At 40.0% G+C, this 26,159-nt stretch overlaps 1 protein-coding gene across 1 annotated transcript in view; it reads left to right on the top strand.

The window, feature by feature from the left end:
* The window catches only part of GASK1B (golgi associated kinase 1B), a 59,464-nt gene that overhangs the window by 2,521 nt on the left and 30,784 nt on the right, over positions 1-26,159 (top strand). The window contains exon 3 of the mRNA XM_047798362.1: positions 20,786-20,992. Coding sequence (XP_047654318.1) covers positions 20,786-20,992 — 207 coding nt within the window. The remainder of the gene's footprint in view (positions 1-20,785; positions 20,993-26,159) is intronic.

The raw sequence follows: 26,159 nt of genomic DNA, 5'->3' as shown, positions 1-26,159 counted from the left end.
ACAGCTTCCCAGGCTTCATAATTTGCAGCTGTTGGGGACTCAGCTTGGTTTTTCTCTTTTCCCTCAGTCTCTTTTTCAAAATAATTCTCTCCACCCACGTTTCACATTTGGACAGCCGTAGTGGCGTGTCTTACCATACGCTTGGCATTTTTTATTTTCCCAGCTTTGGGAAGACAAGAGAGTTCCAGGGAGATGCCGTACTTGCCATGCAAGAGTAAGCCCCCCCAGTGCATAATCTCTGCTCTTCCTTTCCCTCACCGCACTTCCAAGAGGCTTATTAAATCTAATTAAAGCCAATGGCAATTTTCGAGTGGAGGAGAGGAAGCTGGGGTGGAGGCAAAGAACTTGCTGACAGTCAGGCGTATTATTAGATAGGTTACTATGGAAGTAAGTAGAATTGGAAGTAAGTTCATTGGAAGTGTTTAAAAGTAAGGGGGAAATGAGTTATCTTGCTTTAGCAGATGGAATCTATTTAAGAGGCCCAGAGCCAGACTTTGTTAGATTCAACCCCTTGATTTTTCATGATAGATTTAACCCCTTTCTTTTAGAAAGAAATGAGGCCCAAAGAGGTGATTTGTTCTGTATATATGCTAACTAGCTGTATGGGTTCTCCAAGTCCCTGACAATGGTTTATCAGGCCTGGGTTCAAGATGCTATCTAGTGACCAACATGCTGGCAGGTGCTAGGAAAGGGAGACAGCCTCTTCAGCTGCAGGCGCAGGGGCTGGTCTATAACCACGTTCATGCCACAGAAAGCATACTCTCTGAATCGTGAGGCTATTCAAGGGTCTGACTACAAAGTAGGGTGGGTCCTTGGCTTGTGTTGAAAAGCATAGTGAGCCCAGAACTTGCCACTCTGGATCCAGGCTGATCCAAGAAGCTAAAAAGGACCCCAAAGAGATTATAAGCTGCAAGGATATTTCCTTGCTTCCTGTCACTGTAAAATTTAGCACTTCTGCTCATTTTCCATGGCCTTTGGACTGGACTGGATTAAAACCTTGGGGGTGGCCAAGAACCAAAGTGTACTTTCAATGGCTTCTGGAGGATAATTTAGTCTTAGAATGGGTGCTTTTGGAAGTACTAGTGATTTCCTTAGAAAGCGTTGCCATTCCTTACTTATCCATGGGTAAGAGCTGCAGGATCATAGGTGTATTTTGATGTCTCAGATTCACAAAGTCGTCCACCATGGTAATGCTGATGTGAGAAAGCCTTTCAAACATTCAAACAAATGTTGGTAAAAACTCATTTTCAGTGGGTGCTCACTATTTGCTGAACACTATGCTAGTCGATTCCCATAGTCCATGTATGCCTTGACTTACATTTCTTGCCACATGATAGAGATAGGTTTTATTATTATTTGTGAAATAGATGAGAAAAATGAGGCTTATTTAGGCAAAGTAATTGCCCTCCATGCCCACAGCTCATGTTAGTGGCTAAGCTGGGTTTTGAGCCAAGGCCTAGCAAACTTCAGTTCTTAGCCATGGGGTTAGGTGACAATATCATTTCCTATCCAGATGGGAGCCCCCAGGAGAGAAGGAAGATATGAATGGACCTTGAGACTGCAGGTACCCTGGGCCAAGCAGGGCAGAGGGTCTCCTGGAATGCTCTCTTGCTCTCTTGCTCATTGTTCATTTTCATGTCACAAAGGCCCCTGAGAAGAGATGATGCATGTTTGAATACCCCCTGAGGCATGGTGCTCTGATCTGTCCTTTGAGCTTCCCTGGGATGCTCCTGAATAGAAGTTGGGAGAGTGAAGTAGTGGTTAGGAGTCTGGGCTCTGGAGCTGGGCTGCCTAGATTTGAATTTACCAACCATGTGACCTGCAAACGTCATAGTATCTCTCTGTCCCTCTGTGCCCTCAGCTGTAATAATACTTACCTCATGAGGTTTTTGTTGGTTAACACATGGAAAAAACATGGACCTGGTGTTTGACACATAGTAAACCCTCAATAAATATTGGCCACTTTTGTTACTACACTAAGCACATGAGGTACCAATTTCACTGAGTTACTTATATAGCCCCTAAGTCTCATCTATCATTTCTTTTTAAAATTGAAGTATAGTTGATTTACAATGACATGTTAGTTTCTGGGGTACAGCAGAGTGATTCTCATATATATTCTTTTCCATTATAATTATAAGATATCGAATATAGTTCCCTGTTTTACACAGTAGGTCCTTGTTTATCTGTTTTATATATAGTAGTGTGTATATATTAATCCTATACTCCTAATTTCCCTCCTCCCTCCTTTCCCCTTTGGTAACCATAAGTTTGTTTTCTATGTCTGTGAGTCTGTTTCTGTTTTATAAATAAGTTCACTTGTGTCATTTTTTTTCAAACTCCACATAATAAGCAATGTTGTATGACATTTGTCTTTCTCTGTCTGACATTTCATTTAGTATGATAATCTCTAGGCCCATCCATGTTGCTGCACATGGCATTGTTTCACTCTTTTAATGGATGAGTAGTATTCTATTGTCTATATTGTCTATACATCTTCTTTATCCATTCCTCTGTCAATATACACTTAGGTTGCTTCCAGTCTTCACTAATGTGAATTGTGCTGCTATGACTGTTAGGGTGCCTGGATCCTTTTGAATTCGCGTTTTCCCTGTTCCATATCATTTCTTTATGTGACAGGACTAGGATGAAAATCCAGCACTCCTGCTCACTTACTTAAACTTTTTGGTGCCAGGATATCTCTTAGGTATTTAATTCTGTTCTCTGCATATCTAGCATCTTTGGGAATAACAGAAGCAGTTGCATTCAATTTGAAGAAGGCATTTATAATCTCAATATAGACCAGTGTTCCCTTATTTAAGTATGTAGTGATGGAAAGAAACTGACAAGGTTGTATTAAGTGGACTGTCAACGTGGTGAGTTAAATACCTGAGATTGTATCTCAGGTAATCCCAGTGCTTTCTTCATTCTTTCTTTGGTACTTTCTCCTGGAATGTAGTTATTGAGAGTCATCAAATCAGGCCAGCTTCCTTTGGAGCCTAGGATGTGATTTAGATGTAGTGAGGAGCACTCTACCCAATGTAATTCTACCATTGTAGACATTGTACTCATGGCAAGTGCATAATAGATCAGTTCTGGTCATGACAGGGGATGCATAGCCTTGGGGTACCCATCTGTAGTCTTTTTCTGACTTGTGTCTTCCTTGCCCTGATTTCCACAGACAAGCATATCTTCTATTTAGGGTCCTTCTAGTCTTCTCTGGTCCAAGCTTAGTTTTACTTGAGCCTCCCTGTCTACCTAATGGGGTGGGTGATAGATCTTATCTAGTTACCCAGCAATCTGTTTCTGACTCATTTTCTATCATTGCTTTGTAATTTTAATTGCTTGTCTAAATACTAGTTCCTTCTTGCTAGGCTCTAGGTCTGTGAAGCCAGATATATTTCTTGTCATGCTCATCACTGCATTTCCAGACCCCAGTAGGGAGTTTGGCACATAGTAGGTGCTCGATAAATATTTTTGAATGAATGAAAGAATGCATTTAGGGCCTTTCCACTGACTCTAAGTGGTAAACATACATTTGCTTCCAGGTTTCAAAACTCAGGACAAATGCTACCATTTTTAGTCTTAAATCCAGGCTGAGATTTCTCCTGGAGGATCTTATAAATAGCTCATTGAAAAGGTAGTGAAAAATGTCCTTGGCAGCCTCTGTATAATGCAAATAATGAGGTTTATGAAGCTTATTATTGTGAGGACCATCCCTGTGGTCTCTTACCTCACACTGTAATGTGATAATGAATTTTTTGAAAGAGGAACAATGGATTCGATTCAGGTATGTATTTCTCTGATGATCTGGCTTGGTCTAGGAGTTGAGTTTCAGTATTTGGGAGGGTGGGTAGCCAGCAGATCCTGTTATTAATCTGCCCTGAGTGTTGCATGTGTTCTCTGACTTTGGATGAATATTTGTGAAAATAAATTCATGCTGGGTACCAAGAACATAGCCAGTCTGAATTGCGTGTTGAATATAGATATTTACCTCAGTTCATCTTTCAAAGAAACCTATGCAGTACACTTTTTTTAACTTCAATTTTGAGATGAAATAAAGGTAAGAAGTTCACGCTATGAGTTAATTGTCCAAAAAGAATTCCAGCCCTTGTCTTATAACTTCCAAGTCTTTCCTCTTTCTTCTTTCCTCACCCAGTTGTTTTAGGGTCTTTAAGGTATACTTTCTTTCTTCATCACCACAGCCTATTTATGTGTCTTGTTTCCTAACATAACGCAACCCCAACGACCGGCACACTGCTGAACAGATCCAGGCTGTTGGCACATTTTACATCTCAGGGAGACAACAAGCTTAACCACAGCAAGAGTAATAGTGAATGTTACCACACACCAGGCACTGTTTACGTACTATGCACATATTATCTCATTAAATCTTCTTAAACTTTTTATGTGGTGGATGCTCTAGGAGAGACAGTTTGTGGATGTAGAAGTAGAGACCCAGTGGAATTAAGGATCTTAGCTCAAAGTCATACAAATTACCTGGATGTTAAAAGGATACATAAATGCAAAGGGAGGGAGGTATAAAAGAGCATCAGGTATTATGATATGCTCTGCCAGCCTCAGGCTCTCAGATGAAGCTTTCTGTTTATTTAGTCCAAAACCAAAAGGCCGCAGGTATAAAGCTCGTCTTTAGGTATTTATTTGTAAAACTGGCATAGTTGATCCTATCAGCCCAGAGCCACTAGCCCCTAGCTCAGGGACAAGTTCTTGGTTCTTTTTTTTTTTTTTTTTTTCTTTTGATGGCCACACCTGCAGCACAGGGAAGTTCCCAGGCTAGGGGTCGAATCAGAGCTGCAGCTGCAACATATGCCACAACATGGGAACACCGAATCTGAGCCACATCTGTAACCTGCACTGCATCTTGCAGTAACACCATATCCTTAACCCACTGAGCGAGGCCAGGGGTTGAACCCACATCCTCACAGTCACTGTTGGGTTCTTAACCTGCTGAACCACAATAGGAACTCCTGGTACAGGAGTTGTATAACTTGATGAATTCTAGATGACTCCCCTTGAAAGCAAGAATATATAGATATATGAAATTAGCAGGCTTATTGGTCCTATACTATAGATCAGACCATTTTCTAACAGGTGTCACTCTAAAGACATTCTGGAAAATGAGAAGGGTATACTCAGGGAAGGGCAAGGTTGTAATTAGGAAGCGAGGGCCAGTGTGCTGTGCTACAAAATCCAGCCATGATCAGTGGACCAGAGTCTCATCCTATATGTGTCTTGTGGGAAACGCAAAAGTGAATTGAAATCTAGCATCGAGGACCTTTTTATAAAGTCCACATTTGCAATAAGAAAATATTTTTCTATTGTAAATCTGCAAAAACTCTTGTGGGTCTATACTGCATTTGGTGACTTTGCCTATTTGTGTCACTTAACAATTTCACACAGCAGATAATATTGATACTTTAAGCATGGGAATCCTGAGGCTTGGTGATGGTATGAAATTCATCTAAGGACACATAGGTAGTGAGCAGTGGAGCTGGAATTTGTACCCAATTCTGCCTGATACTAAAGTCTCCTCCTGTTGCTTCTCTTAAAGCACATTACCTCCCAAATATAACTTGATGTGGTTATGGTAGAGTGACAACAATGTTTACATTGTAACATCATTTCATTATGCACATTTCTATTTGCCTTTTTCTTCAAATCAACAATTTCAACATATTTTTACTCAAGGGAGGTGTGACACTGCACTGAATACTGCGACACAGGTTGTCTTTTTAATTTAAAAAAAAATTTAAAAAGTTATAGTTGATTTATACCATGGTACACACACACACACACACACACACACACACACACATATATATATATATATATATATATATATATATGTACACACACATATATATTCCCGTTCTTATATTATCTTCCATCATGTCTTTCTCTTTCTGACTTACTTCACTTAGTATGAGAATCTCTAGTTGCATCCATGTTACTGCAAATGGCCTTATTTTGTTCTTTTTAAGATACAATCCAATTTTTACCAGATTTTCTTGTTTTATTATAAATAATCATTTGTATACAAATATGACCGAACCTATTAGTGCATTTTCTGCCAAACTGTCCTTGGGAAAATCATCAGTCATGATGAAGGTTACCAAATATTATGTGGTGCTGATACATTTAGATAATTTTTAACAAAATATTTTAAACTACTTATCTCAGACAAGACAAAGCAGACTATGTCCATGTGAAAGTCAAGAGCAGAAGAGCCCAGCACTCCTGTGATCTTCCATTTAGCAGCTTGGCCAAGCTTCCCAGCAATCTGCATGGAGATGGGAATGAATCCTGAGGGCTACCATTTTGGTAGCATTTAAGCATTGTGCTATTTTTCATGCCCAGCATGGAAGATGCATTATGTGTGCTTTATTTTTAGGATGTTGCTTCATCGCCACAGAGCTGTCAGACTGAATTAAGGTAGCCTCGTTCCAGGAATTCTGTATGTGAAGCCTGCTTGGATGACAAACTGCAGGCACCCCACCAACTTTCATTTAGATTCGTTGTAGATCCCCAGTTGCTTACTGTTTTCTGACTTGCACTGCCTCATCTTATCATAAAGCAGGAGACATCCAGGGTGTATTTTCCACTCTCTTTTTGAGTACATGTGAGTAGTGCTGTCAGTTAGAGGTGTGATTGCCAGAGCAGGGGGATGGCAACTGCACATTTCATGTTGTCCGAGGCTCTCAGGTAAGGATAGAGAGGAAGTTATGAGAATAACCCAGATACCCCCACAATTTGGAAGCACATTTACCTCAAAACCCTAGAAATCTTGGACATGGGTGCCAACTTTCTTAAAATATCTATTCAGGAGCATAAGAGTCATGTCTTATTTCTGCAAATCTGTATTGAAACCTCATTGTGTTCTTTATCAGAAAAGCCCCAGGGATATTTCTTTAACAGTCACATTGAGCTGGTCAGCTTAATACTTTCACTTTCATTTATTAGTGCACAAAAAGTTACTGAGTGTGGGCTCCAAGTGGTGCTAGGCTCTGCTGCCCAATTGTTTGCTCATTACCTACCTTCCTCAGCAAGGTGGAGGAACTGGGAAACCCTCTCTGCTGTGCCTCTGGGCCATGTCCCCTGATCTCCTGTGAGGCTGGAAGAGAATGGACAGTATGTGGCAGTTGCCATGGTGCTCACGGCCTAAAAATGCTTGTTCCTCCATTCCATACAATCTGTTCCCTTCTACAGCATCCTATTTATCTTTTCTTCTTTTGAGAAATATTTATTGAGCATTTGCTGTATGTAAGCCACTCTTGTAGTCATTGGCAACTATGTCAGTAGACAAAACAGTCAAGAATCCTGTCTTCATGGAGCCAGACCACACAAAAGCTCTGTGGCCTGGGAGGGGATCTTCCTACGGTCACTGATTTCAAATTTCTCAGCACCAGCCTGAGCCCAAGGTTATGACGTTTCCATTAGACCTGCTCTGCTGGAGTCTCTCAGTTGGTTTGAGGACCACACAGAAGCTGACCTCAGTTAATGGGCAAATATTGACATTTGGGTTGAATTCAGTTGCATGTTAGCATTTACTTTCTGTGTGTGAGGCACTGCTCTCAACATGAGGGTGAAGCTGTCTGGTTTCTAATTTAGATAGCTTTACAGTTAAGAGTGTGGCCTGGCATTTCGGTTTGCTAGAACTTCCATCACAAATACCACAAACAGAGGGGCTTCAACAACAGGCATTTCTTTCTCACAATTCTGGAGGCTAGAAGTCCAAGATCCAGGTGTCAGCTGGCTTGGTTTCTTCTGAAGCCTCTCTCCTTGGCCTGGCAATGGCCACCTTCTTCCTTTGTCTTAATCTGATCTTTCCTCTGTGGCTGTGTGCCCTCATGTCCCTTTGTGTGTTCAAGTTTCCTTTTTTTTTATCAGGACACCAGTCAGGTTGGATTCCGGCCACTCTAGGAGCCTCATTTAACCTAGTTGCCTCTTCTAAGACCCTTTCTCCAAATGCAGTCACCTTATGAAGTGCTGGGGTTGGGGCCTCCAGGTATGAATTTGTGGGGGAACACAATTCATTTCACAGCTGACAATCATTCTTTCTTTCTTCTTTCTTTCTTTCTTTCTTTCTTTTTTTCTTTTTAGAGCTGCACCTACACCATATGGAAGTCTCCAGGCTAGGGGTCAAATTGAAGCTGCAGCAGCAGCATACACCACGGCCACAGCAACACCAGATCTGAGCCATATCTACGACCTACACACCAGCTCACACCAACGTTGGATCTCTAACCCACTGAGTGAAGCCAGGGATTGAATTCACATCCTCATGGACACTGTGTTGGGTTCTTAACTCACTGAGCCACAATGGGAATTTCCATAGCCGGGTCTTGGCTCCCTGAATTTGAATCCTGGTTCTATCACTTGATAGCTATGTGTCCTACGAGAAAGAACTCCATTTCTTTCTACTTTATGTCTTCATGAGTCTAATGATAATGATGACAGTACTTAGCCCATAAAGTTGTGAGGATTGAGTTGATCCATATGAAATATCTAGAACAGCGCCCCATGTAGGACTACCACCTTTTATTTTCATTCAGTTTCTAAGTTGATTCAACTCTTTGCAATATGTCTACTTAGGTTCTTTTGCTTTGTTTCTCTAGACTGATGTTTACTTGAACTAGATAACCAGGCATCTTAAGTTGTTGGTTAAAGAAAGTGCTAGGAGTGGACGGTGAGGATACCAGTATATCCCATTTCAGGAGTGCTAAGAGCTTTACTTTCATCATCTCACCAAATTTCACACAGCTCCACCCATCAGATATTCCTGGACCAATTTTTGTGAGGAAGATGAGGTTAAGAGGATAACCTAGGTCCTCCTAAGGCCCACAGGCTGGGAGGTAGATGTGGGTTGGGAGGGCTCCTCAGCCTTGTCCTTCACACCGTCTGTATTGTCTTCCATTATCCCTTCTCATCACCTGTAGCTGCTGGGAATGTGGGCAGGGGCTCTCCCAGGTAACATGCATTCACATTGCAACTGGCTGCCCCCACTGCCTTTCAGTTTAATTCCTGAATGTAGCCGCAGTGCCTTACTGTTCCCCTTCTCATGATAGTGATTTGGGGATGGGGGAGTGAGGCAGTGGTGTTTCCACCATCCTGTGTTCATCACTCCAGTGTCTCAGAGAATCATGGAAACCTGGGGGCAGATGGCTGAGCACCACTGGCAGGGGACGAGGCCCTGGAAACCCTTGCATGCCCTCACCTCTGTTTCCCAAGTCTCTCTAATCCTTCCAGTCCATTTAAGGTGAGGATGGTGAAATCACTGCTCAGTAGGAGGTCATACTAAATGAATGTTTATTTGGGGCTGCTTGACCGTTCCTTAGAACCTATGGGTTAGAAGAAAACTGGGGAATTCTGAAAAATCCACTCACTCATTCATCAAAGGATTTGAAGGCTTGCTTTGGTTCAGACATTACGTCAGGAGTTGGAGATACTGAGACGATTGGAAACAGGTCCCTGTGTTCATAGATCACCCAGCTTGGAGGGCAGGAGACAGCTAAGCAAACCTGATGTCCAAGAAGGGTGGGATGAAGACATCAACAGAGATATTCTTAGGGAATCCTTTCATTTTTTTTTTCTTTTTACAGGTGCATCTGCAGCATATAGAAGTTCCCTGGCTAGGGGTTGAATCAGAGCTGCAGCCGAGGCCTATGCCATGCCACAGCAACCCCAGATCCTTCACCTACTGAGTGAGGCCAGTGATCGATCCCTCATCCTCACAGAAACTATGTTGGGTTCTTCAACTGCTGAGCCACAATGGGAACTCATGTTTGGGGAATCTTGCAGGAATAGAGGAAGAATTTAGCTTAGGATGTGTGTAGAAGGGGATGGGTTGGGGTATTGCAAAAAGTTTTAGAAGTGGTCCTGTCAGAACCAGTTCTTAAAAGTCACTGCAGGTGGAGTGAGAGATGGGTGGATATAGAAAGGGTGGAGAAAATAGACATGTGAGCAACTTGTGAAGGCAGAATGTGCCTAGAAAACTGCAAATGGTTCTGAAAAAAGGAGACTGGGGGTTGTGGGGGGTGGTGAGTGCAGAGTGGGTGGTTTTAGGTCATGTAAGGACACAGACTTCATCCCACCTATAGTGGGAAATCATTGAGGGGTCCAAGGAAGAGGGTGATGTAAGTAAAGCTCTGCATGGCAGCAGGGTCCCCCCTGGTCAGGACTTCATAGCCTCCTCTTCTACAGTAACTAACACTAAATGGCCCAGGACCAGGTCTCCCTGATGTGACCAGGACTTCATGGGCAAAATGTGATAGTTTGTGGAGCCTGGCAGTGACCCCATCCTTACTACCTCTGAGGTCAAAGTTGGTTCCTGTTTTTCCAAATGGAATATTAAGACAGGAAGAGTCTGGGAGTTTCCGTTTTCATAGCGGAAGTCCAGGGCAGACCTCGAAAGCAGAAGTTCCTGGCCATTAGTCAGAGGTTCAGGACAAAGAAGGACACTGTTTTTGAAGTGAAACTGATGGTTTGGATTGTTTGAGTCGTCTGTGATGGAAGAAGTCACAAGGACTTCACACTTGGCTAACTCTAGAGGAAACATGGAGAGTATTTCAACTCAGTCCAACCTGGAGAAGTTAGAAAAACAAACATTATATGACATAACTTATATGTGGAATCTAAAAAAGGATACAGTTGGACATATTTGCAAAACAGAAATAGACTCACGGATTTTGAAAACAAACTTATGGGTGTTCCTTTTGTGACTTCTCATGTTATGAACCTGACTAATATCCATGAGGATGCAGGTTCGATCCCTGGCCTCACTCAGTGGGTTAAAGATCTGGTGTTGCCTTGAACTATGGTGTAGGTTGCAGATGAGACTTGGGTCTGGTGTTGCTGTGGCTGTGGCTGTGGCCAGCAGCACTTATGGACAGGTGGGGGAGGGATGGACTGGGGGCTTGGTGGCATATGCATGCTGAGGTATATGGAATGACTGGCCAGTGGGGATCTGCTATATAGCACAGGGAACTCTACTCATTATTCTGTGATAATCCATGTGGGAAAATAATCTGACAGAGAATGGAGGTGTGAGTACATATGTAACTAAATCCACTTTGTTGTGCACCATAAATTGTCACAAATTGAAAATCAACTACTTCAATAAAACTTTTAAAAATGAAAGAAAAATCAAGTTAGTGAGAAACAAGCAAGTGTATAAATACATTTATTTATTTATTTAGGAAGAACTGTGTTCTAAATCGCCCAGAATTTGATTCCTAAGACAAGTCCTTATATCCAGGACTTGGCTGGCTATACAGAAACTACACATATAAAATCTATGGAATTATGCCTTCCCCTTTTAAAATCACCAAAACCTAACATAGATTGGTTCTTTCTAATATTTGACAGTACTTTCAGTGTTTCTCTGGATCTCACACTACTCTGCCAGACCAGTTTGGAAGATGATCTTTTCATGTAAGGGGGGCTTGGTGCCTCCATCAGGGTGGCCCGAGTCCAGTGGAGACCAGAGCCACAGTCGAGAATAGAACCAACACTTGTGACTTCTTTCTCGACTCCACCCCACATTTAGCTCCTCTTCAAGGAAGGTTCTTCTCTTTATTTACTGCCTCAGCTCTCACTACCTCACTATTCTTGGGCGTGGTTCTTCATTTCTTGGCTCTGTACTAAGAGCTCAGACTTTATTTTAATCCTTCACTTGCTCCCTTCAAAACTGTCTTCAACTGGCAGACAATTTTTTAAATTTGTTTTTCTTTGTATTAAAGCATAGTTGATTTATGGTGTTGTGTCGATTTCTGCTGTACTGCATAGTGACCCAGTCATACATATGTATATACATCCTTTTTCTCATACTATCTTCCATTAAGGTCTATCCCAAGAGATTAGATATAGTTCCCTGTGCTGTATAGTAGGTCCTCATTGCTTATCCATTCTAAATTTAATAGTTTTCATTTACCAACCCCAATCTCCCCATCCATCCCCCTTCGCTCTTGGCAACCACAAATCTGTTCTCCATGTCTGGGAGTCTGTTTCTGTTTTGTAGATAGGTTCACTTGTGCCCTATTTTACATTCCATATATAAGTGATATCATGTAGTATTTGTCTTTCTCTTTCTGACCTACCTCACTTAGTATGAGAGTCTCTAGTTATATCCCAATTGGCAGGCATTTAATGTGATTACTTGCCTGCTTGTCTGTTTATATTTAACTCCAGGCTATGACCTGGGCCTTGCCTGGGACTGGGATCTTGCAGACCCTCCACTTCTGGTATGCCTCACTCTGAATTATTTCTATTTGAAATGCAGGAAGCAAATGGGTCCTATACTGAGAAATAATGATAAATGCATACTTTTGGAATAATCTGCAATGTTTAACAGCCTTAGTAGCTTATCCTTCACATCTCCTCCCACCTCAAGGCTGTCCCAAAATCTTGCATTCCTATTCTGCCCTCCCTCACATTGACTAACTTGTCCACATTCACCAAGCCGAGGGATCTTACCTGCTTTTTTTTTTTTTACTTCTGTCTGATACTTTTAATTGCCAGAGCCCTACCATGACAGGAACTGTAGAAAAATAGAGCAGATTGTACTTAAGGGATCATTGACAGCCAGACACCTGTTACCCTATCACTGGAGGTACACACATACCAACACTTGCTTTTAGCAAATGAGAGCTCTGCAAGCTGAAAGCTTTCCTTCAGTGCATTGGACAGTTAAAATGGAACGTGACAGAATTTGTCTCCCATGATGAAGATGAGCCTTTGACTGGTCTTTTTGTTTTTCTTTAATGTATTTTGGAGATATTTTTAATGAAGGGCCCTGAGCTGAATCATTGCTTTCTTTTTTATCTTGTTTACAAGAAGCCTTGGAACTTGGCCCATGTGATAGAATAGACTTTTGATTTCAGAACACAGGATGTTTTTACTTATTTTGCTCAGTCATAGATGCAGATAGACACTGAAAAATTCCACCCAACATGCTTGGTGTTCACCTGTAGTTCAGCAAATCCAGTCAACCACCGTTCAATGTGAAGGCACTTAATACCTCTAGAGTGGCTTGTGCATAGCATTCATTCTTAGTGTGTTTTCATGTTTATCTTCCTAAAAAGAATGTCTTTTTTTGTGCTTTTGAATAAAGGATGACCTGGGAGAACATAAAAATTCAGGGGAAATGTTCAGATTTTGGAAAAAAAAGTTTTACTGGTCAGTCTCATTTTTTTAAAAAGACAGCTGTATAACCTTTAATTCACATGAGCACCTGCATAGCTTTTAAAGCCCACTCCCTCCCCACTCTGACAGTTAGAATTTTATCTCTTCATGGATAAGCCTTCTCTAGAGTAGACAGCACTGCATCATTTTGACAAACCCAAATGCAAGGGATGAATACTCCCCATCTCTGAAACACTTCAGGTAAGTTGCTTTAACCAGTTCTCTGCTTTCAGAGGCTATTTTTCTGTCATCCTTCCAGATCCATCAAAGTTCATTTAATTCTGTTACCAGCTATATTTTATACAAAGTGGAGTTCTCCTCATAGTGGTTGCTCACAGCTCTGAGATATGGAGCTGTCCTGGCTGCTGTTATTACCTCAAGGGAACAGGCACAGATACTTGGCAAGAAGGGCTGCTCGCTGGAAAGAAGAACAACCAACCTGGTCCAGTCTCAGAACTGCCACCCCTGCAGGGACTGACGCCAGGCAGGGCAGGACATTTTGCTGAGGGGAGATGGGTGTGGAGAAAAACAGAGGCTAGTAACTGAAAACCAGTTATTCCTATCCACTGAAAAAGCCCTTTGGCAATTTGAGAACAATTTTTAAAGTAAATAGAAAATGTATCATTCAAAAAAATAATGCAAGATTTGAAGGAGAGAAATGGTAAATGAAATGCAGTGTACTCAGAGGCTAGATCAGGTGTTGATTCACTGTGGTCCGTGGGTGAAAGATGGCCCATAGCCTGTTTCTTGTGTTCTCTGAACTACTGGTGGTTTCTACAAATTAAAAAAAAAGTCAAAGAAGCTCCCATGTGGTTCAGCATGTTACTGATCCGGCATTGCTGCAGCTGTGGTGCAGGTTGAAACTGTGGCATGGGTCTGATCCCTGGCCCAGGGACTTCCATATGCTGTGGGTGCGGACAAAAATATTTTTTTTTAAAAAAGTCAAAAGAAGAATAATATTACTATTACATTTAAAAACTATATAAATGTAATTTCAGTATCTATAATGAAATTCTATTGGAACATAGTTAGTACCATTTGTTTAAATATTGTTTTGATTGTTTTTGTATCGCAGTAGAGTTGAGTACTTGCTAGTTGACATTGTATGACATTATATAGAGCCTAGAATACTTTCTATCTGCTTGAAAAAATTTGCTGACTGTTATGCTAGATTACTGTGTCACACCTAAAGTGAGGTTGTTTTTTAATTTATTTATTTCTATTGAAGTATAGTTGGTTTACAATATTTCAGATGTACAACAAAATGACTCAGATATATATGCACACACACATATATTCTTTTTCAGTTTCTTTTCCATTACAGATTATTGTAAGAGATCGAATATCGTTCCCTTTCCTATGCAGTAGGACCTTCTTATTTTATATATAGTAGTATGTCTCTTCTTAACCCCAAACTCCTAATTTATATCTCCCTCCTAAAGTGATACTACTTAAAAATATTTAATTATAAGAGAAATGTTCGTGATGTAACACTTAGTGAAACAATTATGACAAATTGCATAGATGATTCCAAATAATTTATTTTCCTTGCATAATTTTTGCTTCTTTCCCCTGTTGGAAATATAAATTTCATGAAAACTAATCAAAACAAACGAACAAAAAGGAACCCTCCCCCCAAACAAACAAACAAAAACCTGGCAAATATGTATGTATACATGCTTTAGGTCTAGAACAGTGCTTGAGATATAGTAGATGGTCAATAAACAAAGGTTAGTGAAAGACTGATGAATTATGTGATTGTGTAATGCTTGTACATAGTAGTCATAGCAAAACCTTTCTGGAATATGCCTATATGTTAGGCACAAGTCTGAGAACTTTACATGTATGATCTCATTTAACTCCAATAAAATTTGCTTCAGAAGGTACTGTATTGCCTACATTTTACAGGGCATGAAAGAGAGGTTTGAAGAGGTTATAGAACTCATCTAACATGACAAAGCTAAGAAGTAATGTGACCAGAATTCAAAAAGTCTGCTGGATTCCAGAGTCTGGGCTCTAACAATACTTTATACTCCTTACACTTCTAAAAACAATTTACTTTTTCAGGTGAGGCAGAAAGGAATGGGAAAATACCAGATGTAAATATATAATTATCAGGGTAGAAGACTGTATAGGCCATACATTTTTCATGTTTATGCTCAGTCTTTCCTTTTTTTTTGTATTGACATATAGTTGACTATAATATTTTATTAGTTTCAGGTGTAGAAGATAGTGATTCAATATTTCTGTAGTTTTATACTCCATTTAAAGTTATTACAAATTATGGCCATATTTTCCCATTCTGTATAAGACATCTTTGTTGTTTCTTTATTTTATTTTACTTTATTTATTTATTTATTTTGCTTTTTAGGGCCACATCCACAGCATATGGAAGTTCCCAGGCTAGGGGTCAAATCTGAGCTGTAGCTGCCAGCATACAACACAGCCACAGCAATGTGTGATGTGAGTCGTATATGTGACCCACATCACAGCTCACAGCAATGCCAAATCCTTAACCCACTGAGCAAGGCCAGAGATCAAACCCACATCCTCATGGATACTAGTCGGTTTCATTTCAGCTGAGCCACAATGGGAACTCCTATTTGTTTATTTTATACATAGTAATTTGTGGCTATTAATCCCCTACCTCTATCTCACCCCTCCCTGTTTCACTTTACTCTCTCCACTGATAATCACTGGTTTGTTCTCTATATCTGTGTGTTGTTTCTGTTTTGTTATATACATTGTTTGTTTTATTTTTTAGATTACACATATATGTGATAACATAGCATATTTGTCTTTTTCTGTCTAGCTTATTTCATTAAACATAATATTCTCTAGGTCCATCCATGTTGCTACAACAACATGAGTGAATTTCGTTCATTTTGATGGCTTAGTAATATTCCATTGTATATACATACCACATTTTCCTTATCCATTCATCTGCTGATGGATATTTAGGTTATTTCCATATCTTGGTGATTGTAAATAATGCTGTTGTGAACATTGGGGTGCATATATCTTTTCAAACTAGTGTTTTTGTTTTCTCTGGATATATACCTAGTAGTGTAGTTGCTGGATCATATGTAGCTCTATTTTTAGTTGCTTTTTTTTTTGTCTTTTTGCTGTTTCTTGGGTCACTCCCGTGGCACATGGAGGTTCCCAGGCTAGGGGTCGAATCAGAGCTGTAGCCACAGCAACACGGGATCTGAGCCACGTCTGCAACCTACACCACAGCTCACAGCAATGCCAGATCCTTAACCCACTGAGCAAGGGCAGGGATGGAACCTGCAACCTCATGGTTCCTAGTCAGGTTCATTAACCACTGAGCCATGATGGGAACTCCTATTTTTAGTTTTTTGAGGACCTTCATACTTATGGTGCTTTTGATTTGCCTTTCTCTGGTGGTTAGCAATACTGAACATTTTTTCATGTGCCTGCTGACCATCTGTAGATCTTCTTTGGAAAATAGTCTGTTCAGGTCTCCTGCCAACTTTTTAATTGGATTTGTTTTTTTGATGTTGAGTTGTATGAGCAGTTTATATATTGCAGATATTAACCCCTTATTGGCCATATCATTTACAAATATTTTCTCCTTTTCAGTAAGATGTCTTTTTTGTTTTTTTTCATTTCTTTTCTTTTTAGAGCCACACTTGCAGCATATGGAGATTCCCAGGCTAGGGGTCAAATCGGAGCTGCAGCTGCTGGCCTTAGCCACAACCACAGCAATGCAAGATCTGAGCCTTGTCTGTAACCTACACCACAGCTCATGACAATGCCAGATCCTTAACCCACCGAGCGAGGCCAGGGATTGAACCCACAACCTCATGGTTCCTAATTGGATTCATTTCTGCTGCACCCACAATGGGAACTCCTCTTTTTGTTTTGTTAATGGTTTCCTTTCCCACATAAAAGCTTTTAAGTTTAATTAGGTCCCATTTGTTTATTTTTGCTTTTATTTCTTTTGTCTTAAGAGCCAGATCCAAAAAATATTGCTATGATTTGTGTCAAAGAGTGTTCTGCCTATGTTCACTTTTCAGAGTTTTATGGTTTCAGGTCCTACAGTTAGGTCTTTAATTTGTTTTGAGTTTAGTTTTGTATATGGTGTTAGAGAGAGTTCTAATTTCATTCTTTTACATGTACCTGTCCTGCTTTCTCCACTTATTGGAGAAACTGTATTTTCTCCATTGTATATTCTTGCCTTCTTTGTCATAGATTAATTGATCATAAGTGTGTGGGTTTATTTCTGGGCTTTCTATTCTGTTCCATTGATATATGTGTCTGTTTTTGTGCCAGTACTATGTAGTTTTGATCACTGTAGCTTTGTAGGATAATCTGAAGTCAGGGACTGTGATTCCTCCAGCTTTATTCTTTTTTTCTCAAGATTGTTTTGGTAATTCAGGGTCTTTTGTGGTTTAATATACATTTTATGATTATTTGTTCTGGTTCTATGAAAACTGTCATGGGTATTTGATAGGAATTTCATTAAATTTTTAGATGCTTTTGGGTAGTATGGCCACTTTAACAATATTAATTCTTCCAGTCCTAAAGCATGGGATATCTCCCCATTTCTTTGTATAATTTTAAAATTCCTTTATCAGTATTCTATAGTTTTCTGTATATAGGTCTCTTACCTCCTTGGTTAAGTTTATTCATAGGTATTTTATTCTTTTGATATGACTTTAAATGGGATTATTTCCTTAATTTCTCTTTCTAAGTGTTCATTATCAGTGTATAGAAAAGCAATAGATATCTGTATGTTAATCTTGTATCCTGCATCTTTATTGAATTTATTTATTAGTTCCTATAGTTTTTTTTTTTGAGATGTTAGGATTTCCTATATATAGTATCATGTCATCTTTTAGCTGTACATTTTAATATTTTTTCACATTTCCTAAAATGAGTAGATTTACTTTTGAAATATGAGGCAAATGTTTCTAAAGGGAAGGAGAAACAGCTCAAAGTTTATTAACCTTTCAACTGTTATGTGCATCGTTTCCTTGTTTCTCTGAGGGCCTTATGTGAATTGCTGGTCTGTTTGTCTTGTGCATTGATTGTGTTGTTGAAGTTCAGTGTTAGGCTTAACTCCCTTTGAATACTTCCCAGCCCTGAGAATGCAAAGTGCTATCCGTGTATCACCTTATTCTAAAGACATTGACCAACAGAGCCTCTTGATGTTGATCTTTAAAATTACCCAAGTCTTTGAAAGTTGTGCTATGTATTCTACATGTATTTGGTTACACTGATTTATATATATAAGTCTCCAACTGCATGGTGAACTGCTTTTACCTGGAATTTATTGTTATTATTTTTAATTGGCATAGTACTTGGAGAATATACATTTAAAATTACATTTATCTCATATCTAAGAATATAATTAGGTTCCACCAGCCCTAAATCATTTAGTCAAGTAAAAGGAAATAAAAAGGAAAGATATAAGAATTTAGTTCTTGAATTATGGTTCATGTTTCTCTGTTTTTCTCTTAATTGTGCACCAATGACTACAGCCTGTTCTCCACAATCTAAAGGACTTTCTATATGGCCTGGTCTAAATTGCAAGGTCAAAAGGAGAAAGATTTTTCTTTTGGACAAAACTGGAATGTAGATAATTAGAATGATTAAGTGAATGCTATTAAAATTATTGAGGTCAGTGTTCCCATTGTGGCTCAGCAGTAAAGAACCCAACTAGCATCCATGAGGAATCTGGTTTTATCCCTGGCTTCGCTCAGTGGGTTAAGGATCCAGCATTGCCATGATCTGTGGTGTAGGTCACAGATGTGGCTCACATCTGGTTTTCTTTGGCTGTGGCTGTGGCATAGGCCAGCAGCTACAGCTCGGATTCGACCCCTAGCCTGGGAACTTCCATATGCTGCTGGTGCAGCCCTAAAAAGACAACGAAAAAATTATTGTGGTCACTATGACACCATATTCAAGAATGGTTGGAGAGGGAGTTCCCTTTGTGGCTCAGTGGGTTATGAACCTGACTAATATCCATGAGGATGTGGATTTGATCCCTGGCCTGACTCAGTGGGTTAAGGATTCATCATTGCTGTAAGCTGTGGTGTAGGTTGCTGACTTGCCTTGGATCCTATGTTTCTGTGGCTGTGGCATAGGCCAGCAGCTGCAGCTCTGATTTGAATCCTAGCCTGGGAACTTCCATATGTCACAGATGTGGCCCTAAAAAAGCCAAAAGGAAAAAAAGAATGGCTGGAGGTGACTTCCCTGTATTAAAGACCAGAGGTAAAACATCTCCACACAGGTAAACTGGCAAGGTGGGAAAATAAAGGCCTTAACATAAAACAGTTATAGATTGAGAACCTCTCAGATTACTTAAAAGAGCTTTAAAAATCCCTGTGATATGTCTTGATATTCTAGCCATAATTTCAGAGTCTTCTTTTGTCCAGTAAAATGGGCTTTTGCAGATCTTTGTGAACTTTATGTTGTTAATGTTTCCAAGAGATAACTCTGATTTTTAAGTTACAAGCAAAGCTGCTTATTTATTTATTTTTTAGGGCATCACCTGTGGCATATGCAGGTTCCCAGGCTAGGGGTCCAATCAGAGCTGTAGCCGCCAGCCTATGCCACAGCCACAGCAATGCAGGATCCGAGCCATGCACCTCTGCAATCTACACCACAGTTCATGGCAACTTGGGATCCTTAACCCACTGAGCAAGGCCAGGGATCGAACCCTCAACCTTATGGTTCCTAGTCGAATTCATTTCTGTTGCACCACAATAGGAGCTCTGAGCAAAGCTGCTTTAAGTCACCTCTCAATGACTTTATTTGGCAAACCTGGGGGCTTGAGAGGGATGCTTTTGATTTTAAGCTTGAAGTGTCATTTAATGCACAGTTTACCCGTGACATTTCTAAATTACCAAGAATGAAACCAAGACATTCAAGCAACAGTTTTTTTTTTTTTGAAAAAACTACCTATGCACAGGCAGTTGAAGAAATGACATTTGCTTAAATACACTTGGCGAGGTTTTATGTGAATAAATGATCCATTACCTGGAGTGCTGTTGTTTCTATCAGAAAAGGAAAAAAAGCTCTTGCTTTTTTTTTTTCTTTGGAAATTATAGTGACTGGTGTGAACCATACAATTTCACTTTAAAATTTGTGACTTCTAAAAATTCTTTTTTTCCTGACATCATAATGCGGCCTCAGAAAATCAGACAGTTGTTATTACAAATAGAAAGCAGCTCTACTCAGACACTGAATAGACAATTATAAATGTCTGGATTCTTTCCTTTTCATGGTGTCTGCTTTTAGATGTAGAATAAAACCACATTAACCCGAGGACGTTTTTATTGGTGGTTAGTGGCCTATTCCTGCCACATCTATGAGGAATCTTGCTGAAAAATAAAACAACTTTTCTTTCCTTGCCTAACAATAACTTTACATTTTATAAGACCTCTACCAGGAAGCATAACTGAGGTATAAACATATTAAATATTCAGAAGGCAAAGCAACCACAAATGACCTGTAATCAAACACGTGACAGGTGAGAGTATAAAGCTGTGAAGGAATGAATGTGCACGTGATGATCAGTAGGATGCTAAGAGTGTGTATGTTTTGGATTCTATAGATGGCCGCCCACGACCTGTCATTCTTTGGGACTCATCTTTATCTCCGACAAGTAACGAGACCCACTCTTCTGTTAAGCTCACCTGGGGAACTTATCAGCAGCTGCTGAAACAGAAGTGCTGGCAGAATGGCCGAGTACCCAAACCAGAATGGGGCTGTACTGAGATACATCACCACGAGTGGTCCAAGATGGCCCTCTTTGATTTTTGTTGCAGGTAAGTTTATTCAATCAGGTAAGTGGTTATCCAAGACTGACACTATGTTCTAGAAGTCTGCCACTAAGGGCTTTTCTGCGCTGGATTTTTTATGAATCTGGAGTTGAAGTTCTATGTGGCAAGCATGGTACCACATCACAAGGTGTTATATCCTTTGGGAAATATTCAGAAGTGTCTCTCAGCCCTTTTACTGGTTTCTGAATAAGTAATTTACTCCTGCAATAGTCATATCCATCATAGATACAAATTATTGAGATAACCCATCAGTGGTTCTTCAAGGTGCATGGTCTTACCCCACTTGGGAGGTAAGTAAACTGAAGTTTAGTGAGATTAAGTAACTCACCCATGTTCTCACAATTAGTCAAAGCTGGGGCTGGGATTCTGGGGACTCGTTCATAGTTTGTCTTTTTTCTATCATTCTACACCATTTCAATGGTCACTTAGTCACGTAACTTAAAGCCACCATTTTCCCTGTTTCCTTTCCGGTAATATTTTGCAAACATTTCATTAAAATAAGACATTGGAGGGAATTCCTGTCATGGCTCAGTGGTAACGAATCCAACTAGTGTTCATGAAGATGCAGGTTCAATTTCTGGTCTTGCTTAGTGGGTTAAGGATCTGGCATTGCTATGAGCTGTAGTCTAGGTAGTAGACATGGCTTGGATACTGTGTTGCTGTGGCTGTGGCATGGACTGGCAGCTGCAGCTCCAGTTCAACCCCTAGCCTGGAAGCTTCCATATGCCTCAGCTCAGATGCCTAAAAACCAAAAAAAAAAAACCCCAAAACCCCCAAATGATTAGACATTGGAGAATAATAAATATTGTCTCTCTGCATAACTCAGTGATTTGGTGTTTTATAGGTATCTTATGACTCTTATTTCCTTCTGCTTTTTATTTTTACTTTTTCTTTTTGTGGCTAGTTTCTGGGCCAGGGATTGACACTGAGCTGCAGCTGTGACCTGTGTTGCAGTTGTGGCAACATCGGATCCTTTAAACCACTGTGCTAGGCCAGGGATTAAACTCTCACCTCCAGCAACCCCCCAAGCCACTCCGTTGTAACCTACTGCACCATGACAGAACTCCACAACCCTCATCTCCTTCTGATAAAGATCTCATGACTCTCCCTACCGGCTTCTTCCAATGACTGCTTTTCCCCTCCTCTGTTTTAGAAAAACTGGTTTTCTGTTGTTGTATTATTAATTAGTATTTTGTGGCAATTTAGGACTGCCTTAAGACATCTGTAAAACAATCTCCTTTTGTTAATTCATGTGTGTGTGTGTGTGTGTGTGTGTGTGTGTGTGATTTTAGCAAGAAGCTAGAGAGGAAAAATGTAGGAAGAAAGCAAGTTTAGTGGAGAGTCCCAGTGCAGGGCTTTAGGAACTTTCCTGGAAGACACTGTGATCTCTGGTGTCCATGTCATCTGTGGGAATTCAGCCTGAGAGTAAGTCACTTGGTTTAGCAAGGAGGCAGTCAAGAGTCACTGAGCACTAATGAGAGTGCAGCAGTGAGGCTCAGGTTGGTTTTAAGCTTTGTATAATCTTATTATTCCATTTAACTAATACACCACCCCTGTTAGGTAGGCACACTCTCTCTGTTTTACAGGTGGGAAACTGAGGCAGAAAGAGGTTATTATTAAGAACTATGAAGAGTCTGAGGTCTCACCCTGCCTGCAAACTAACAAGTAAGCCAACCACAGGTTCATATATGGTAGCAGAAGTCAAAATACTCCAAGACAAATGACTTCATGTTCCTCTGCTCCACGAGTTCCATTGTGATGATAGGGAATGGCCCCTGTGAATTCTGCACACAGTGGGTTTTTGTACCTTCTGAGGAACTCTAAGTTTAGGAAACCCCTAATCTTCTAAGAGGCTGCTAGCAAAGCTTCCCAGGATTTACCCCAAAAGGAGACATTATCTTTATCATTTTGTTCAAAAAAGAAATCTGTCTTCCACCCCAGAGGGAGACACTCTTCGTCTCTTCCAAGGCTGTTTTGCTCTACTGACATCCTTTAAAAGATAGTGCAGAGAAAAACTTGATATAAGATGTGCAGAAATGCCATGGAGAATCTTTTCTTAACAGCCACCTCTCCTGTTCGGTGTAGCCTAGCTAGTAAGTTCTGAAATAGAGATGTGAGCAAGTTAGGCTACCTGTAGATTCCGTATTTTTAACAATTATTGTAGAATAACTACCAGGTTATCCTCATTTTAATGAAAGAAGCTGGTGTGATAAAATGTAGTAGCAATAAAATGGGGAATGAATGAAGATAGTTAGGGGTAAGTAGATAAAGGTATTCACTGCGGGGGGTGGTCCACATAGATGTTGATATTTCTGAGGATGATGAGATCCATGAACCTGGTGGTAAAGTCTATGAGAAGGAGAAGTCTTGAGGTTTCTAGATGATTACAGAAGAGCTCACCTATAATGAACAGACTGAAGACCCTTTTAGAAATTGTCTCTGGTTACATTTGTTTTAAATTTGGAAACTTCAACTAAATGGCAACTTACCATCTGCATTTATCATTCTCCTTTCTGTTGAGGGAAGTGTCAACTATCCTTCAACCAATGAAGATGTATTTGTGTGATACCTACTGTGACTTAGGCTGTAGAAAACAACCACAGAGGTACAAAGTAGTATAAGATGGTTTTCCCACTGCCCCTCCCAAGTTTCATTTTTAAAGCATGCTTTAGTTAGAAAAATATAGTGCATAAAACAAAAAGATAGATCCATGTAAGAATTGCTGGCTGAAATAATGTACATTCTTATTGTTATGAAGTTGAAAAAAGAACATTTTGCCATAAACGAGATAGCTTCAGGAGAGAGTTTGAGTAGGATCGTGTGCTGTAAATGAAAAAGCTAATAGGGAAAATGTGAGAAAGAACATGGGATGGCAATGTTCATATGATATCTAGGGCATTCTAAATAAAGGCACACATCAGAGAGAATTTGAGTTCAGTTTTAGACCATTATAATAAGTGAATATTGCAATAAAATGGGTCACCTGAATTTTTAGGTCTCCCAGTGCATGTAAAAGTTATTTTTATGGTATACTATAATCTCTTAAGGTTGCAATAGTATTATGTCTAAAAAAAAATCAATGTACTCACCTTAAATAAAAAGTAATGCTGTTGGGAAATGGCCTGAATAGACTTGCTGGAGGCAGGGTTGCTACAGTTACCAAATGCAGGCCCTGGTGCCTGACTCACTGTGAGGCCAAACAAAACTGAAACATTGGAGTTTGGAGCAGGGAAAGGTTTATTTGTGGGGTCATGCAAGGAGACCAATGGATGGAGCCTCAAAACCCCAAATTCTCCAAATGATTTCAGCAAAGCATTTTAAAAAGCAAGGTGAGGGACAAGTGTGGTTTGTTGTTGCAAATTTCTTGGTATCAGAATCCTTTGTTCTTGCAGCTGTCTGTGTAGATTCTCCTCACCCTCCAACAAGACAAATAGTATTTTCTGTTTTGTAACTTTTTATATCTATATGAATGGAAAAGGGTTACACTTTCAGAGGTCAGAGCCTTGGAGATGGGCTGTCCTGTATATTTCAGGCTATAGATAACATTCTTAACTGGGCATAGGCAGCATAATCAGAAGCAAAGACAATAGAATACAAATGTTACAGTAAAAGAGACAGATCTAAAATGTAGTCAGATTTGTTTTTCCCTATTACAAAACCAACTTGTGAAAAACACACTACCTGGGAAGTGCAGAAAAAAGATGTGCTCCTGAGTACCATTTGTCTGAAGCAGTTATTTAGGAGAATAGTGAGACTCCCTGCTGATAAGAGATATGATAGAACACTGAGGAAGAGAGCTATTTTCATAAGATAGAGTTCTTCGTAACTCTCCCTGTCCATTAGCCTGACTCAGCAGGAATGAATCCCAGTGGGTCAGTCTCTTCCTAAGTGCATCAGCAGCTTTTATCATCACTGTGTCTATTGTCTGTGGTCTAGAGGATGCATTTGGGCACAGGAAATCACTCCTAGAAGTTTTCAATGAAGTTAGATATTTCAAATTCTGAAACTAATACTGTTAATAATCTAGCAATCATATAACACCTACTATGCATCTGGCACTGTTCTAAGCCCTTGATACTAAGCACTAAGGCATTAATGTAGTTAATCCTCATAGTAACACTCTAAAGTAGATACTAGTATTTCTATTTCAGAGATGAGGAAATCAAGGCAAAGAGCAATTAAATAACTTGGCCAAGATCATAGATCTGCATTCAAACCTGGAGTCAGATTCAATAGTTCTGGCTTAAGAGACAAATGTCCTACAGTTCCCCTTCCTCTTCATCTTATGGGGGAGTGGACCACTGTCATCCAATTTTCCAAGTCAGAAAATTGGTGTCATTTAGGTGCTTCGTGATACTTACCCTCACATCCAAACAAGAACTAAATCCGTAGTGTCTTCCTAATCCATCTCCTTTCAGGGAGAGTTTGTGGCCTTACCTGAATTCAGACTTTGGTATTTATTACCTGGATGACTCCCTCTAGTCCACATGAACCCTATGAGCCAAGATCACCTTTGGCTTGAGACACTGGGCATCAGGCTGCTGCCACCTCTGCAGAAAATGATTCTCTTGGTAGGTCAGCTCTATTTGTTGTCCACCCTCTGCTTCTGCTTGGGGGAGGGAGGGGCTTTTCTCATCCTTGATGTTTTATGAGAAGGAGATCTCAGCAAGACTTTCCTGGAGCTGTCTAAGCTAGACTGGAGTTCATAATTTTGGCTCTAGCTAAAGTACTGACTCTAAACATGAGAAGTTAATCTGACTATTAAGAGTTTATATTGGGGAGTTCCCTGGTGACCTAGTGGTTAAGGACCTGGCATTGTCACTGCTCCTTTTTTATCCCTTGCCCAGGAACCTCCACATGCTGTGGGTGTGGGCAAAACAAACAAACAAACAAGCAAAAATCTAAACAAACAAATAAAAATAGTTTCATCCCTATTTACAAAAGTATGTCAAACTATATGTACAAGGATGGCATTTGTGAGAATGGACTTGAGCTTTTTTTTTTCCATCCAATATTTATTTACTTCCCATAGTCAGAGACAAAAGTCTAATCTCCTCTCATGTTGCAGTGTTTTACAATCCACTAGGAAGGTAGGAGAGTGCCTGTTTCCCTCTCTCTTACCAACTTTGGTGAGTAGAAAACTGA

This window comes from Phacochoerus africanus, chromosome 10, assembly GCF_016906955.1.
Source record: "Phacochoerus africanus isolate WHEZ1 chromosome 10, ROS_Pafr_v1, whole genome shotgun sequence".
In the NCBI taxonomy this organism is placed as follows: Eukaryota; Metazoa; Chordata; class Mammalia; order Artiodactyla; family Suidae; genus Phacochoerus; species Phacochoerus africanus.
Note: the sequence above shows the minus strand (reverse complement) of the source record. Positions and strands in the feature narration are given on the sequence as shown.